Raw genomic sequence first — 18,687 nt, 5'->3', positions numbered from 1 at the left:
TTATTCTCATGAAAAAAAAAGTTAATAAGTTTTAATAATTAACTTCCAATGGTGTATAATTCAATATACATTGAAAACTATTTACTTACTTTACTGCAAAAAACTTAACTTTTAAATATTTTACCTACGTATAACGATTCATGGCGGCATTCGCTAGCATGCGTAATGGCGGACTGGCAAGTATGTTTTTCGATCACAATGGTTTTCGAGATTTTTCAGTGGTACAAATTATGCACTAGTACGAATTAGGTGCATTTTTCCTAGGTACTTAAAACAGTCCATTGATTTCGATAATAAAAACGTAAATAAAGTAACTGGATTTACAAGTTATCTTTTAATACCTATTTAAAAAATAAACATAATATTACGTATCTACTTATACACACTTATTATCTACAGAATATTTACTAGTCTAACAGTAAGAAACAAATACATTTCAATCCAAAATAGACCCTTAAATAATTGATAATTCAGCGTTCGATACGAGTACATTTGTGACTAGGCGTTTAAGTCAATTTTGTCAATTATATTACAATTTTCAAGATGGCCTTGTATGCGATACAAGGTTACAGAAGAATAATTAATATACATTCTTATTAATTAATTGCTTTACATAACGATTACGGTGGCTTGATCGCCAACTAAATAAAAATTTCGAGTTACAAATAAATAATTTGATACGAGTGTTGATAGCCTAATGACACAGAATCAAGTGAAAATTTTACGTATATTCGGATATATTGTAAAAATCGCGCTCAAATTATTGCCCGCCTACGTTTTTACAAGTTTTTATGTTTCCCGTACTCGTAAAACATAAATATTGACATTAAGATTACTTACCATTACAAGATTTAGTTAAAAACACTTACAAAAATAAGTATTAAAAAATACTACCGAAAAGGTTTTTGTGCAATAGAGAAATATCACATACTACGAATACCGATAAAAATATACGAAATAGATTTGGAATAATTAATTATATTTTCAAAGTCAACATGGATATTGTGGAGAAATGTTTTCATATTTAAATATATTTAAAAAATACCTCTCTAGAATAACGCAACACGCTTGGCCTCGATAGTTGTGACGTCAAGATTCGTGACCATGTTCTAAACAAATTTGTATGGTTGGGAACAAATAAACATAAATCGTGTCAACATATTACAACAGAGATGAAGAACATTTAAGAGAAGGTAATATAGAAGTCTAGGCATCTACAGGGCTTATGACCTGTCAATGGCTGGTTTAAGTGGCCACTTTACACACTGTGTAACATTCACCATTCTGCCTATATTTGAACATCTATATTCCTTAAATTTTTTCATCTGTTGATGTTTGTGAAGTTAAAGAGCTGAAACCTTTATTTATGCGGGTGAGATTCAACTATTTGAATTATTTCACCTACATACTAGGCAACGCCTGAAAATATTATTTTTTCTCTCTGTTGTAATATGTTAATATAAACAGCTCCCCAGGGAGTTGAATCCAGTCCTTGTCTACAAAAATTTGGACAAACTCAAAATATTGTTGATAAATCGTGTCGTATTAGTGGCGTGGCCGAAGTAATGACCGTTTTTGCGGGAATTCAAAATTACAAATTTAAAAATTATTTTTTATCTTACATTGATTGAAATGATGACAGTAGTATAAAAAATGTGTTAATATATATATTTTTTAATGCGGTACCTACATTGTAAACGTTTTTGTTCTACCAATCATAATATTAATATAATAAATGCCAGATATATCATTATCTCAGAAGAAATTTAAATATGAAGACCATGGCTACTATACAAAACGCTCTCACGGCCGTAGAAAACGCTTTAATAGCGCATATTTACATACTAAATAAACGTGTTTTATTCTGCCGCAAGAGCGTTCCAAATAGCTGCGCAGGGAAAATATGAACACGTACACATTTGAATCTACGTTTTTAAGGTTAGGTCGACCAACCGTGTTCTACCTAGCACATTATATGAGAAGATTATCTTGACCTACACAATCGTAACCCTTTAAGATTTCCTTAATTGGTATAACTGTTAAATGTCGTATTTATTTATTTATTCATATTTTACTCTTACAAACTATAACCAATAATAAAAATAATGTGACTTCACTGGGGTTACCCGTGCCGAGGACACTTAACAATACTTATGTATGCTGACGATGCCGTGCTTCTTGCTAGCAGCAAAGAAGACCCGCAATTCTTGGTAACAAAAGTCTACGATGCATGCAAGAAAAGCGATTTGCTTATGAATGTTGATAAATCGAAAGTGATGGTTTTTAAAAGGGATGAAAATATAACTAAATGTGAGATCACTGTGAACGGAGATATTCTGAATCAGATAGAAGAATTTGTGTATCTGGGAAGTATGTTTACTAGGGATGGAAAGGCTGAGAAGATATTGAAAGGAGGGTGAGTGCCGGGAACAGGGTGAACGGTGCACTGAAATCTACTTTGGCAAACAAATGTTTATCGCAGGAGGCAAAACTAGCAGTTCACAATGGAGTTCTAGGGCCAACTCTAATGTATGGAAGCGAAGTATGGAATCGGAAAACTTATTATGAAAGCAGGTTAAACGCTGTCGAAATACGATCCCTCAGGCTAATGTGTGATAAAACGATGTATGATAGGTGCACAATTGTCGAGATCCGTTAACTGTGTAAGGCTGAGACATGCATTATCGAAAGAATCAAGAAAGGGGTGCTGCGTTGGTTTGGACATGTAGAGTGAATGGACAGTGAAAGAACGGCTAAAAAAGCATATACGATGCGAATGTTGATGGATACGGAAAACGTGGAAGACTGAGAGAGACATGGCATGATCAAGTCCATCAAATACTTAAAGATCTACACATACTTGAAGATCGACATATAGTAGGAATAATCGGCGTGCGTGCATGAGAAGATGTATGAATGTAGAGGAAGCGAGGACTTTATGCAAAGACAGAGTGATATGGCGTTCTATCCTCTCTGCCTACCCCAGCGGAGAAACGGCGTGATGGTTTGTTTTGTTTGTTTGTTGTGGCTTTCAAATCGACAAACGGGCATCGGATTCATGTTTACTCACGAGCATACATGATTAATGCAAGCTCTGTCCGCTGTATCTACCACTGAGTCATAAACAAAAAGATGATTATGTAAACACATTAGGTAAGTTTACTAAATTACAGGAGTGTGTCCATACATCATCTTTATCGGTATAAATAAGTGATCCGAAATCGCGCGTTGGCGTCGCGTCGACGGGTGTCACGTCCATAATATTATAATGAAAAATTAGGGGTTAACTCAGAGTAAAAAAAAAGCGTTTCAAATATTTGTGTTTGGTTTAAGTTTGGTTTAACAACAAACGCGTAATGGGCGGTTTGTGTTTGCGCTCGCAATTTGTAACCCAAGTACCTACTGCCGTTGTTTTGCTGTAATCTATAGCTAACTTCGTTGTCAATAACCACGGAATGATTTTTCTATGTATGGGCGACTCCATTAGGTTATTACTTTAAGAGTTTTAACATAAGTTTTGTCCTTTTTTTTCAAATGATGATAACAAGAGGACACAACAAAAAATTACGATGAATTAGTAAATAATTCATATCATCTTCACCGTAAACTGCGCAAATACTGCGAGTAGCTATGGCAGCTTTATTTCCTCGATTGAACGAGAACAGAAAGAGGTTTCGAAAATGCTCACTTTAGTCTACTTGACATTCCATTTTGAAGGCTTACAATCAAATAAAATAATATACGTAACGTAGAAGCAAACATAATATCCAGAACCATGGAAATGTTGCAAGAGCCACAATCTAAAAAGGTTGCTGTCTACTTTCTTGGGGAGAAATTGGTCGCATAGAGTCTGTTATATGGCTAACATATGTTTTAATGAGAATTGTTTGTATATATTTTTAGTTTTTTACTGATTTAAATTTTTTAGATCCTCATGACTTTTTAATTTGTTTTTACTATGATTTTTTTATTTAAAAAAAAATGTTTTGTTTACTATATACATAAATATTTTTTAATTACATCTTTTACTTTATATTTTTTTATGTTTTTTTCTTCTCTTTTTACTCGGTATTTTGCTATGTTATTTTTAATAATAATAATGGTTTATTAACAAAAAAAAGAATTACTTTATCTACTACATACACAGTTAGGTAGTAGATTTCTCTGGGTCATGTCTAGTCTGCCTAACTAGGTACAACCTGTTTTAAGGCCTACTAGTTATTTAACTATTCAGTTATACAATATTAATTTATACCATTTATTATGTAATGTTTTTGAGTAAATTTTCCGATTTTTCTCGACCTAAACCCAGTAACCAATTTTTTACAAATTTATTAAATTGAATCCGGGTTAAATTGAATTGTTTTGCAATGTTTGGGTAACACATGAAATATTTTGGGGCCCAGAAACCCGAAATTTCTTTGCAGAGTTTGTGGTGGACTCCATGACCAATCTTTTAGTTTGACTTCTGGGACTTCACTTTTGGGATTTGATAGAATAATTTTGCTTTCACAAACATATTATTTCTTTTTGCTATACACATACATTTTTTACCATGTTTTTACGCCATTTTTTACTTTGTTTTTCACTTTGTCCACTATCTTTATAACTGTTTCTATATATATTGATTACTGTTTTTATATATTTTTTTGACTGTCTTAGAACGGGGTAAATAACTTTAGTTTGATAGTCAGAGCAACATTGTATAAATTATAATTTTGTGCATTTAATTCAATACGATATGTTAATAGATAATATCTAGAGCAGAAAATTTTCATTCGAATGACGTAAAACCTTTTAACTTTTGGTGCTCATTTTTTAATTTGGATACAACGTACTTATTTTTTAGAAAAAATATATATTTAGCGTTTTTATGATTTACCCAAAAAGTTCATTTTGAGGGCCATTTTCAACGAGTTGTAAATAACTGACTATAAGAAAATGGGAATCAAGTTAGGGTAGAGTTGGATTCGAACCATGGACTTTTGAGCCGTGAATCCGAGACACTAGACACGGGACCACAACTCGATTCACCTAACATACAGTTATTTACAACTTAAGAGGGATCTTGAGTTGAGGAAGGAAGAGTTGCATATAGAAACATTCAAACAGGATTGATTTTATATTTAAATATTGGTAATTATTGTACTGAAATTGAACTAGAAGCCTAGACCAGCGGTGCCCAACCTTCATGCTACTGAGTCTCCTTAAAAAAAAATTCCTCGCCTACCAACCGTTCAATTTTTTTAATAGATATAATAATACCGACAAAATTTGTTTGCAACAGAGAAGGAAAATATTTTTTGAGAAGGGAATAAGGAAGTCTAGGCATTTACAGAGCTTATGACCTGTCATTGGCTGGTTTAAATTACCACTTTACACACTGTATAACATTCACCATTCTGCCCATGTTAAACTTCTAAATTTTCTCAACTCTTCCATCTGTTGACTTTTTAAAGTAAAAGAGCTGAAACCTTCATTATGTGTTTTAAAAATTAGAAATTAAAATGTTATTTAAGAAATCTTTTTTTTTATTTTCTTAGAAAGGGGGAGAGGGGGGCGTAGTTTTTCCACGCTCTTTTAAAAACAATTAAAAATATATCATCTCTGGAATAAAGACGTGTTTAAAATAATAAAAAATAATGGAAATTAATTGTACACACTGAATTTTTACTATAAGGTTACGATGTAAAGTTAAGATGTAATTTATTTATATATATATATTATGATATGAAAACTGATTTATTATTAAAAAAATTTGGACCCTCCCAGGTTGAAATTTGCTGCCTTAGATGTAATGTTTTCATCTATACTCTCAAGTAAAAATTCTCAAAATCAAGAGGAGATAAGTTTGCCTCGTAGTAAAGTGACTGGCTTGTCCGCTTACCATGATTGATATCCTAGGTTTGATTTCTGGTAGGGTGGACGTGAAATATTGGTTTTAAGATAATTCCACACTGCATTGTTCTTGGACTGACTCCTGAAATGTAAGACATAAATTATACAAAATATCCAGATACACCGCAGTTAGAGTATCAATGCAGTGCCCTGAAGGCAATAATGGTTATTATTTTTGATTGTTTTTTTCTCATTTTAGATCCAAGTGGTGAACGGGGTGATCTTGGTGAGCTGGAGACAGAAGGTTCTGGAGAGGCAGATAGAGTACGGAGCTAGGTTGGGTCACGTGGTGCTGAGTCTAGCGAGGATGGAACTTAACAACTTCTACAAGAACGTCATGCCTGTTGCGGACTACTTCGACCAGAGTAGCATGCTCGTGGCGGTAAGATTTCAAAATCAGACATTGAATTAAAATTATGATTTAAACAATCGAATAAATCTCTTCGGTATGAAATCACAACAATTTGCCCATCGGTGCTTAGTCTATTCAAATTCGAAGTAATTGATTCGGTCAATTCTACAAATTTTTCATTGATAAAATTAAGAAATGGGCGCTGCGAATGGCTAAAAAGATCTACGGATGATATTGTTAATGGATGCAGAAAACGAGAAAGACCGAGAAAGACATTGCATGATCAAATCCAACAAATACTAGAAAATGGACATGTCTAGAGTAGAAATAATTGGCGTGCGTGCATGTGAAGATGTATGAATGTAGAGGAAGCGAGGTATGTATCCAAAGACAAAGTGATATGGCATTCTATCCTCTCTGCCTACCCCTACGGGGAAACGGCATGATGGTTTGTTATTGTTGTTGTTATTGTTCATTGGATGTGAGTAAAGCGATTTATTAATATTCAGATGTAATGAATACATATCGAAGCATTAAGTTGTTCTTCTGTCACATCCAACTTTGGTAGGAGCTCCCTTACCTCAACGAGCAAAACATTCTATATATATATATATGCATGTACTCTTAAATTAATCAAAATATATCGCATTTATATGCTGTCTTACAGGAGTTTCTTGTAATAAGTAAAATAAAACATATTTTGATCCTTACCTCCCTCCATTAAAATATTTAAATAAACAATATTTTGAGTTTGTCAAAATTTTTGTAGACCAGGACTGGATTCAACTCCCTGGGGAGGTGTTCACCTACATACTTGGCCTACATACTAGGTGCCTACATACATTCACCTACATACTAGGTGAAATAATTCAATTAGATGAATCTCACCCGCATAAATAAAGGTTTCAGCTCTTTAACTTCACAAACATCAACAGATGAAAGAATTGAAGGAATACAGATGTTCAAATATGGGCAGAATGGTGAATGTTACACAGTGTCTTCAATATTACCTTTTAGTGTTTGCATCAGACGGAAAAACAAAAAATTACGTTTATCCAAAAGCACTTTGAAAACTAAAATAAAACATGAACACTTTCCTCCTTTGAGTGGCATTGCAACGCATGCCGCGTACTCGCTAGTCAAATATAAAACTAGACAAAAATTGGAACTGTTTAACGATGAGAATTTGAGAGAATTGCGATATTTTTGTGATACTGTAAATTCAAGTTTTCCGTGCGAAAATTGAAATATTTGTAAAAAAATGTCTATAACTTAGGGTATGTACATATTATGTACAATATTCCGACTGATATTCACTAAGTGCCCTTTACTCGAGAGTGAAAACAACAATTTTGTTTGAAAATATTTATTTTGGGATGAAACATTCGAGTTAAGTACAACGACAGGCATCGGTAAATATTTTATTCACGTTGTAATCAAAGACCCTGTAAAAATAAAGAGAATAATAAAATTTATGATGTTTCTGTGAATTTGTTCGAATATCTGATAATATGTTGTAGTGTCGTAAATCATTTAACAAAAAAAATATTTTTAATGTTCTTCTTTCTGTGCTCACATGTCATGTCCCCTCGACGTTGGCGACCACTCTAGAGCCATTCCGGTCCTGCGCCAGCTGGGCCTCAATTATGAACGCTATCTTCATCTGTACATATCGAGACGGTATACATATTTTCCGTACTACCTGTATCTTCCTCGGTATGTTCTACCTACGTGTCATCTCGACATCATATGATCGAAACAAACCAATAAATGATCGCAAAAATTAGTTCGCGTTCCTTACTTCATTAATATTTAAAATAGTTTTCATTTATATTTTAAATAGGCTTCTGTAATAGAAAGTGCCTACTTCAAAGCGATTATAAACTCAAATAAATTCTATTTCAAGCAAAAAATGCTCGCTTGAACATTATTTTTAAAAGACTTTTGACAATTGCCAAGACGATGTGCTAAACGATCGTCTGTATTTATCTAACGAGCGACTACAAAGCTGGTTCTATCTACACATCGATACGTATTTTCATGAAGACAAGAATAAATGAAATGGTAATATTTATTTTCCATACTTGCAATATTTATTTCGAAATGTTGCTATTGCACTTAAGGGGAGATGCGAATTATGCCGTCTCAGAGGTTGAGGACGGTAGTTCTTCTTCGGCACTGGCTCGTATCAGCACCTTCGCGATGGTCACTAAATCTGTCCACGGGATTATCAGCATTCTCCGGAGAAGTCACATTTAAAAGCCTCTAATCGGTTCATGGAGTTCATCTTTTTATAATGTTTACTTTATTCAAAAAAAATTGAAGGTCAATCGTACATAATACAGGTTTTGAACCGCTTTACTTTTACAAACAAACAAATCATCGCGCCGTTTTTCTGTAGGGGTAGGCAAAAAGAAGCGAACGCCATATCACTCTTTCTTTGCACACATACCTTCCTTTCTCTGCATTTATACATCTTCTCATGCAAGCGCGTTGATTATTTCTAACTTTTGACATGCCCATCTTCAAGTGATTGTTGAATTTGATCATGCCATGTCTTTCACTGCCTTCGTAGTTTTCTGCATGGTAAATACTTTTGTCCGTTCTTTCTCCTTACATTTGCTTTACATGTCCAAACCATCGCAGAACTTCTTTCCGGATTTTATCGATAATGTTATCTAGGCAAATATAATGTACGGATCTCGAAATTTTGCACCTATCGTACATCATTTCACCACACATTCGCTTTAGAGATGGCATTTCGACACCACTAAGCCTCCTTTCATCCTAGGTTTTCTGATTCCACACTTCGCTTACATACACAATGGTCAGTTCCAGAACTCTATTGTGAACGGCCAATTTTTTTTTCGAAATTTAATTTTAGTGTCCCGTTCACCGTAAATTATTTTACACCGGTTTTTATTAATTATTTTTCCCGGCACTCACCCCCCTTTCAATAGCTTTCTCAATAATATCATTTGTAGTAAACATACACCTCCCATACCCGAATTTCTCGACCCGTTTACAACGATCTGTCATTAAGCCATATGTACTTTCATTTCCTTCGAAAACCATCCCATTGATGGCTCAATGATGGCTTGGTAGTACCAAAAGTATGTAATAAATATGGAAATAGAACTCTCAAATAGTTGGTACCTAGAATTTTTAATTTATTACCAAAAGAACTTAAATTTAACTCACATAATAACAAGAGCAAAATAAAAGAGTGGCTACTCGATCAAGAGTTTATATATGAATAGTAGCTTAGGTGTAAATATTTTAATTTTTCATATATTTTCTTGTATTTAAAAAATAAATTTATATATTATTATTTGTATAAACATGTTTATTCTGATCTTTCCGGCTGTTAATTTTTATCTGTTATTCATTGTTTTTATAAATATAAATAATATTATTAGGTCAGTATAAATATAATCTTCACCAACAAGCTACAAAAAGTGGCTTGGCGGGATTTTAGTTTTAGTAAAAAAAATATAACAAGTGAAATTTTTTTTAAGTTGTAAAAATGTAAATTTATGCTATTAAATAAAAAAATTAAAAAAAAAAAAAAATCGCTTTATTCATCAGTAAATCGCTCTTCTAACATTTATTTCATTATTAATTTGTTAAGATTTGCAGACAGATAGACATATTGAAAAGAAGAGAAACAAAAAGGGCAAAAAAAATCAGCTAAAAGTTCACATACACCTGTATAGATTTTTTTTGCATTTGCCATTCACAATTAGACTAGACACACTAGACAATAGCTCTGAGGCTAGCAAATTGTGAATTTATTGGTTTGCAATGGAACATAGTGAACAAGGAACTACAAAAGATTAAATCACTCAAACAGTTTAAAGTAGGTTTGAGGTCTTGGATTAGCATGGAAGGAGCAGATAGACACATTCTTAAAAAAATAATAATTAAAAATAAATGCATACTGCAAATAAATCATATTTTCGTAGTTTCAACATATGTAAATTTGGTTTTTCTTTTATTTTGCTTTTATTTTCTTTTCATGGTCATGTCATACCTTAGAGTATATACATCTATACTCTAAGTGTCATACCATATATATGTGCTATAAACTTTTTAATAATTAAAAAAGGAATGGCCCACGCTCAGACGCTGTAGTCTTTGTGGGCATTTTTACCGATTCATGTAATAGCTTAATTTTTAGATGTATTTTCGTAATTATATTTCTATGTAAATAATATATGTATGAAAAAAAAAACAAATAAAAAAAATAATGGAAATAGTAATAATAAAGGCAAACAAAATAAAAATCACACTAAGCATCAAGGAGAAATTAGAAGCATATTTTTTATTGGGTTCACTGCATAGTCTGGAGTGAGCAAATTTTTGTAGTCCCGTGGAGCAATCCACTTGGTTATATTGAATTTTAAACATATTTAAGCTGTTTGTGGTTTTCGAAGAATTGTCCAACTGACTAAACATTCATCTTAGATCTTTATTGCCAAGAATAATTGCAGGTCCTCTTTGTAGCTAGCAAGAAACGCGGCATAATCAAGATAAAAAAGACATTTTCAAATCAGAAATTTTTTCTCCCATTCTTAACTTATACCTACCGGAGATGGGTCCGATTAGACACACCATTTCCACACGTCTTTTCGTGATTCAGAGCATATGATTAAATAACAACATTATTAAACCCATAAAGATGCCTAAAAGGCGATATTTAAAATTGAATATAATTTGACTCAACACCGCCGGCACGTATTTTTTTAAGCCGGCGAGCTTTAAGGGGTAAACCTTTTAGTTTTTTCATACAGTTATCGATATTATTATATAATATGTTTACGTTTATTTAATTCCTTATCAAATAAATAGATCGTAATAAATGCTAGCCTATAGAAATTGACAATATGTCTCTCGTCAATATTATACATCGAGTATATCATTACAGTCATTATTCCAAAGTACTGACAAAAGGAGCATTCTGATCGCCTTGATATAAATAATTAATGGCGAAATTGATTTTGTCAACTTTCCGTATATCTTGCGACAGCTGGTAGAGAATGTTCCGGAAAATAATAAAAACGGTGAATTAATAAACAGTGTTCGCAGCCCCATTCTTCGTGGCCTGACATTTTAATTGGTACATAATTGACCCAGTATACCAACTGCAATATTGAAGACGATGCAAGGGCTTATAAAGGGCATAATTGCAATAATAAGTCGTCATAAGGGGCTGACGTGGTTTGTACCCCGTCAAACCTTCCTTACCCCGGCTTCTGGTATTATTAGTTCATAGTGGTAGTTTTTTTTTTAATTAATTTATTTACATACAAAAGTTCATTGCACATTATTTGAGACACAAGTCCCAACTCCATGGAACTAAAAGTCCTGTGTTGGGATGGGACGAACAATTAGTTGACACAGACACATGAGTATATCACCACGAATATAGGATCAGAAACACAATTTGTTTTTTAAACATGTATATGACACATCAATATGGTAAACAGTTAACTCAAATATTCGGGAAATCATCAAAGAATTTCCCACTCAAATCCCTCCCACTAAGAAAAATCCAGTCCTTAACTCCTCTCTTGAATATATTTTTTGTCCTTGAGAGCATAATACGCTCTTCCAAAATATTGAATACTTTCGGTGTGATAAATGAGAGATGTCTCTGAGCAAAAGTCGCACGGATTTTGAGTATGACATAATTCGAGCCCTGGGAAAAGTCTAGTGCTATAATCCATGGAGAAAATACGTGAATACATGTTAATGAAGAAAAGTCAGAGCGCGATATACCCTGAGTCCTCTAAAATTATGACACTCAACCCATGTCCAACGCGAGCTTAGTCATTTTTTAACCCCGGTTGGGTTTTGACGTGACCTTGACATTTAATTCGAAACCAGATCTTGTATTAAGGTAGTCATTATTATTATTTTTTCCTAGCCTTAATTTTATTTAGTTGTACATATTTTATTTCAATTGTACTTGTATTTAGTAAAAGACAATGTGTTTACCATTGTTGGAATGGACTGTGTAAGTCTGCCAATAAATAAATAATAAAAATGACTCTGTCGTGAAAGCGTGCAAAAACTGTCCGGATGAAAGGAAAAATACTTTTCATTTCATAAATAGGTACTTACGTACTTGATAATGATTGAATTCCAAATGTGGGGAATCTCACCTCGGAGAAGTATGCCAGACTGAAAACATTAAATGCGTAAATTGCAATGGCTCGCACAGTGCCTCTAGTTTTTCATGCCCAGAACTGACTCGACAAAAGAATATAAAGCATACAATGGCCGCTGGTAATGTGACGTACAAGGAAGCTTCCAATTTACATCCCACATCTACCATTAGCTATGCGGAAAAAACTTCCAAAAATATTAAACGCGTTTCAACTCCCATCACAATGGTTTCGCCTCCTATAAAGTCTACTGCTGTAAATTCAAGACATGTTCAGGCATGGAATTCAAAGGAACATGAATCACTTCTCTCTTATCGGAATGGACAGGCGTCCAATCCTGCGGATGGCTGTGCTCTTCAAAATAATGCTTATTCCCAAAACAATTCATCGAATTCAACATCATCAGAACTTGTTCCATCAAATATTTCTAGTCTAATTGATTCTATTGCTAAACTTCTACTTACTTTGATATCAAATCCTAATTCATATCAACCGTCCAACGCTGCTTCATTTATTCCTATAATTAACTCTCTAATTTATAATATTAAAAATGGCGGTGAAGTGGATACTTAACTCAAAACAATTTACTATTTTACAATGGAACAGCAGAAGTGCTGTTTCAAACAAATCCGAAATTATATCGTTACTTCAAGAACATAATGTTGACATAGCTGCAATTTCAGAAACATGGCTTCCACCAAATTTCACTTTTAATATCCCTGGCTATAAGACGGTTCGACACGATCGTCTTGATGGTAGAGGGGGAACAGCATTATTGATCAAATCAGAAATTCCGTTCACTCACATCACCATACCAACACACATAAATTACCAAGTTGTTGCAATAGATATATCGGGAATCTCTTTTGTTTCTATATATATCCCTCCAAAAATGCATTTTGATAGTTCGTACTTCGATTCTATTACTACAAAGCTCTCATCTTCGTTTATTCTTTTGGGGGATTTTAACGCCCATTCAATTTCATGGGGATGTAATTCTTCAGATTCTAGTGGTAGAGCTATCTTAGACTTTACGAATAGCCTTAACTTATGCATAATTAACGATGGGTCACCTACCCGTCTTGCCCCCCCCACACAGAATCAAAACGCAGTCGACCTATCTATTTGCACGTCGGACTTAGCGGGATTAATTAAATGGTCGGTTTTAGACGACTCACACTCAAGTGACCATTTTCCAATTATTCTTGCTTTCGAACGAACCTTACACTCAATTTATCTGAACCGGCAGCCAAGAGGTTACGATCTGAGACAGGTTGATTGGAAAGATTTTGAAACTGCCTTGGGAGCGGTTAGCTTTCCTTTTTTTGAACTCGAAGATACAAACTCAATGCTATCATTTATAACTAATGAAGTGTACTCAGTTGCAGATAAACTTATCCCCAAGAAAACGGCAAAACGTAAGCAAGTTAGGTGTCCCCCATGGTGGGACGATGAGTGTACTTCAATAGTTTCTGATAGGAAAAAAGCGATGCGTGAGTATAGGTATAACATGTCTTTGGGTAATTTTTTAGAACTAAAAAGACTTCAAGCATTAGCTAAAAGAACTCTTCAGCGCAAAAAACGTCAAGGTTGGCGTGAGTTTTGTTCCTCACTCTCACCAGAAACACCTGTTTCTCAAATTTGGAGTGCTGTACGTCGATTCAAAGGATGCTTATCATCATTGTCTAGCTCTTCTACTGATTGGATTGAAGATTTTGTAAATAAACTAGCTCCCCCGTACGTTCCTCAAGAATGTGAAGTATTTTCGGAAGCACAAAAAGTTGTGTCACCAAGTTGGCTTTCTCAGAGATTTACTCTGGAAGAAATGTCTTTAGCTATCAGACATGCACGAGACTCTACTCCTGGTATAGATCTTATTTCTTATCAAATGATAAGACACTTCCCACATTCCTTTCGCGTTGAACTTCTCAAATTATATAATAATGTTCTCGATTCTTCTGTGGTCCCAATAAAATGGAGACAACAACTTATTATTCCAATTTTGAAACCTGGTAAGTGTTCATCAAAAGGCTCTTCATATCGCCCTATTGCGTTATCTTGTTGTATGCTGAAAATTCTAGAATACATGATAAAGGCTCGAGTAGAATGGCATGTTGAAACTGAACGCCTCCTTCCCTACACTCAGTTCGGCTTCAGGAAAGCAAAGTCTTGTCTAGATAACATTTCTTTACTATACGTGGATATACAATCTGCAAAGACATCACAAATGTGCACTATTGCGTGTTTTGTAGACATAGCAAGTGCATATGACAACGTTAACCTCCCTTTTCTGGAAAGAAAGCTTTGTACGTCAGGTATTCCAAAAAAATTATCACGTATAATATTCAATATGCTTTCCCAGAGAGAGCTAGTAGTTGAAACCCCTACTGGTAAGATTATGCGTACTGTTTATAAGGGCCTACCACAAGGCTCAGTTCTTAGCCCTTTGCTGTTTAACGTATATACTATAGACCTACATAGTTCCCTCCCAAGTATGAGTAAAATTTTACAATATGCTGACGATTTTGTTATTTATCTCCACCATAAAAACATAACGCAGGGTGCGATCGAAATGGAGACAATAATGCATTATCTAGAGTTGTGGCTGAGCAGTAATTATTTAGAAGTTGCTCCCTCAAAAAGTCAATTAGTAATATTTTCCAATAAACATAAAATACCGGATATATGCATCAAACTTCAGGAAATACCGATCCCAATTAAGCAGTCAGTGAAATTCTTGGGTATGACTATCCATAGGAAATTATCATGGAATATACACATAGAAGAGGTTGTCGCAAAGTGCGAGAGGAACCTTAACATTCTTCGAGCCGTGTCTCGAGTGTGGTGGGGGGCTCACCCGTCGACCTTAAAAATGTTGTATAAAGCATTGATTCGTAGTCATCTCGATTATGGCAGTTATTTTTTTGACCCTTTGCCAAAATATCAATTGAAAAAATTAGACCAAATTCAGTCAAAGAGTTTACGTTTAATTTTAGGAGCGATGAGGTCCTCACCTATTGTATCTCTACAGGTAGAAACTGGTGAAATGCCATTGTTGCTGCGCAGGAAATATCTTGCAATAAAATTTGTTTTGAAACGAATTGAATTTGAGGATCATCCTTTGATAAAATCCTTGTCAATTCTAACTCAAAAGATGACAAATGAAACAAACGCTCGCAGATCTATTCTTTTATTGTGTTCGTCCATGCAGTATATTCAGTCAGTATTTACAATTTACCCCAGGGACAACTTGCCAATATTTTCTACTCCATTTAAAGCACTAATATTTTCCTCTCAAATAGAAGAACATATAAGTATTGATAAATCATTTGCTCGATTGAATCACCAAGGTAATAACCAAACATTCTTGGCGAATATAGAAGAAAAATGGCCTGGTTCCACATTTATATTTACTGATGGATCTAAAACAGCCCAAGGTTGTGGTGCGGCATTTTATATTCCAACTTTTCAATTAAGTAGACTTTTCATACTGCCTTCCGATTCCTCAGTTTTTACTGCCGAGTGCATTGCACTAAAAGAGGCTTTAATGGAAGTTATACACCTTGAGATTCCTATGTCAATAATATTTACTGATTCCCTAAGTCTGATCAAAAAGTTGAAATCTGGAATTTATGGTAGTAATGATGGACTAATTTGTGAAATGAAATATCTTATATTTTTTGCGTTCGAGAGAAATTTCAAGGTGACCTTATGTTGGATTCCTTCGCATATCGGAATTTCTGGAAATGAAAGAGTTGATCACCTAGCAAAGGAAGCATGCCTTCATGGAAGCATCCCGCACTCCTTTAGTCGTCCTACTGACGATTGTGTACCAACTATAATTAATAAAATCAGATCTGAGTGGACAATTTTCTGGCAGAATTCCTCGACTTGGTTGTTTTATAAGAGTATTCAATGCTCCATCCCCGTTACACCATGGTTTGAAATCGAAAAGCAATCAAAATTGAACATCTCTTTAATATCAAGAATGAGAATAGGACATTGTCTCGTTGCCTCGCATTTATCGAGAATAGGTGTCTTTACTTCGGCAATGTGTCTTTGTGAAAACGACGATGAGACATTAGATCATCTGTTTTTTGACTGTCCCCTCTTCGAAAGAAGTGAATTCCTTCAAAATATATGTGAAGAATATAATACGTTCCCTCTTAACGTAAAATTTTTACTAGCCCAGAATGATTTGGATACTTATTTACTTCTGACTAAATTCCTAAGGACAAATAATAAAAATATTTGAATTTGTTAAATATTATTTGCATAATTTAATTAATAAGTCTAATTGAATGTCCCTCTTTACTTTTGGCCCGAAATTTCATTTTATGTTTACGTTTACTTTATACAGTAATAATATTTTATTGTCACAACTCTTTCATACTGATTTTAACTACCTCACATTATATTATATTTTTTCGTGGGTATGGGTTTTTTTTTGTCGTTCACTGAAGCGTATATTCTTTAAATTTCTTTTTCTTGTTTCTAAGAGCCAAAATCACTCGCAAACGAGTGGAGGCGTATAAAAAAAAAAAAAAAAAAAAAAAAAAAAAAAAAAACTAAAAATGATTAAAATTTAAACGATTAATTTAATTAGGTACCTAGGTACTTGTTTATGGTTGAATTCAAAAACATAAAATAATAAATTTTCGAATATATAATTCTTTTTGCAGATGTCAAACTTTGCGCTACTTACCAACAGTGGTGCATTTTGTGTCAGAATCCGTTTTTCAAAAATGTATCAAATGTCAGTAAAATTATTCAAGCATTACTAAAAATCCATTAAAAATAAGTTAATATAAATAAATTAAGAAATCATACACAAATTAATCAATTCAGTATACATAAAAAATAATTGATGTTTGTAAACTTTAAAATACAAACTTTTTTCGTATAAAAAAAAAACAACACTCCGAATTTTCCGGAACATGCATTTTAGTCGAATGCAACCCTGGAAGTTCGATAAAAAACGTATAATCGCTCCTATTTTTTTTTACCATTTTGCATAATATGTTAGAACATCCATTTTTCTTAATTATTCTTCCATCTGCTGATTTTAGTGGAGTGAAAGATCTGAAACATTTATTGTTGTGATATGATTAATGTGATCAAGTTATTTCCCATACTAGGCAACGCCTGAAAACAATTTTATAATTTTTTACTTTTTCTTGGACCAGTTGGATTTATTACAATATTTTGAATTTATCCAAATGTTTGTAGACAAAATACTGAAATTCACCCCTTAGGGAGTCATTAATATGAACAAATTCTTATTTTGGTATTAGCTTTTTCATACCTTTTGAAAAATACAAGTTACGGCAAATGCTTATTTCAGACGAATCGTTTAAATTCACACGGCGCGGTAAAAATACCTGGATAGATTATTATTTAATATTTTTTGTATATTTTTATTAAGCGGATTAATGGTCTTGACCTGTGCCAAAAAGATTCCCGAGTCCGGGCGAAATGAAAAATACACTTTTGTTTGTAAAATAAACCAGATTAGCGTTTTTGTCCCGATGTCGAAATTTCTCAAGTAAGATTAAGTTGAAATTAGTCAATGTCGTGGTGTACTAGTTAGTGCATTTGCCCGCCATGCCTGAGATTCTGGGTTAAATTCCCGGTAGGATGAAGTGAGATATTTGTTTAGTATTTCACAGTCTCTGGACTGGTTCTGCAGTAGAAGACTGATCACCTTGCCTTTGCGTATTAAATTATTAATATATCACCATGTACAGATAGGTAAATAATAAAAACGAAAAAAAAAACAAAAACAATACATATTTTAAACACTATGGTATCTTTAAATAGAGATGACGCTTCATAGAACGATAGTTTGAAATTATGTTCCGAAAAAATTGTAAAAAAAACTAACTGTATGCTAGTTTACTGTGAATTCAAAGATGTATGTCGCGCCTTTTTACGCTGCTTCACATTTACTGACTACAAGTTATGTTCCGGAATTTAAGTTGAATGGGACCCAAGTAATTTCATTTCATTTCGTTTTTTTGCACCACAACAGGCCAGGAGGCCCAATTACAGTCGTGAATTATATTATAGAACAACCAGGCTTGAGAAAAATCACATTTTAATTTTTGTGTTCTCACCGGGAATCAAACCCGGAACCTTCCGTGCGTGAGTCAAGCGTCTTGACCACTACACCACGGAGGCCGCCAGTCGGGTGCTTAGTGCTGCATTTAGTGTAAACATACACTTTATCAATCATTTAGAAGACAATTATTTGTCCGTCATTCAATT

The 18,687-nt window shown here is 33.7% G+C and overlaps 1 protein-coding gene across 1 annotated transcript in view; it reads left to right on the top strand.

Annotated features, from left to right (window-relative positions):
- LOC148282402 (adenylate kinase isoenzyme 5) overlaps positions 1-18,687 on the top strand; it is a 93,817-nt gene that overhangs the window by 55,184 nt on the left and 19,946 nt on the right. Inside the window, exon 6 of the mRNA XM_088225154.1 lies at positions 6,098-6,280. Within this exon, the coding sequence (XP_088081280.1) occupies positions 6,098-6,280 (183 nt within the window). The remainder of the gene's footprint in view (positions 1-6,097; positions 6,281-18,687) is intronic.

This window comes from Micrasema longulum, unplaced genomic scaffold (genome assembly GCF_059751315.1).
Source record: "Micrasema longulum isolate JH-2025_06_02 unplaced genomic scaffold, ASM5975131v1 h1tg000333l, whole genome shotgun sequence".
Classification (NCBI taxonomy): Eukaryota; Metazoa; Arthropoda; class Insecta; order Trichoptera; family Brachycentridae; genus Micrasema; species Micrasema longulum.
The sequence above is the reverse complement of the archived record's forward strand: the minus strand, read 5'-3'. Positions and strand labels throughout refer to the sequence as shown.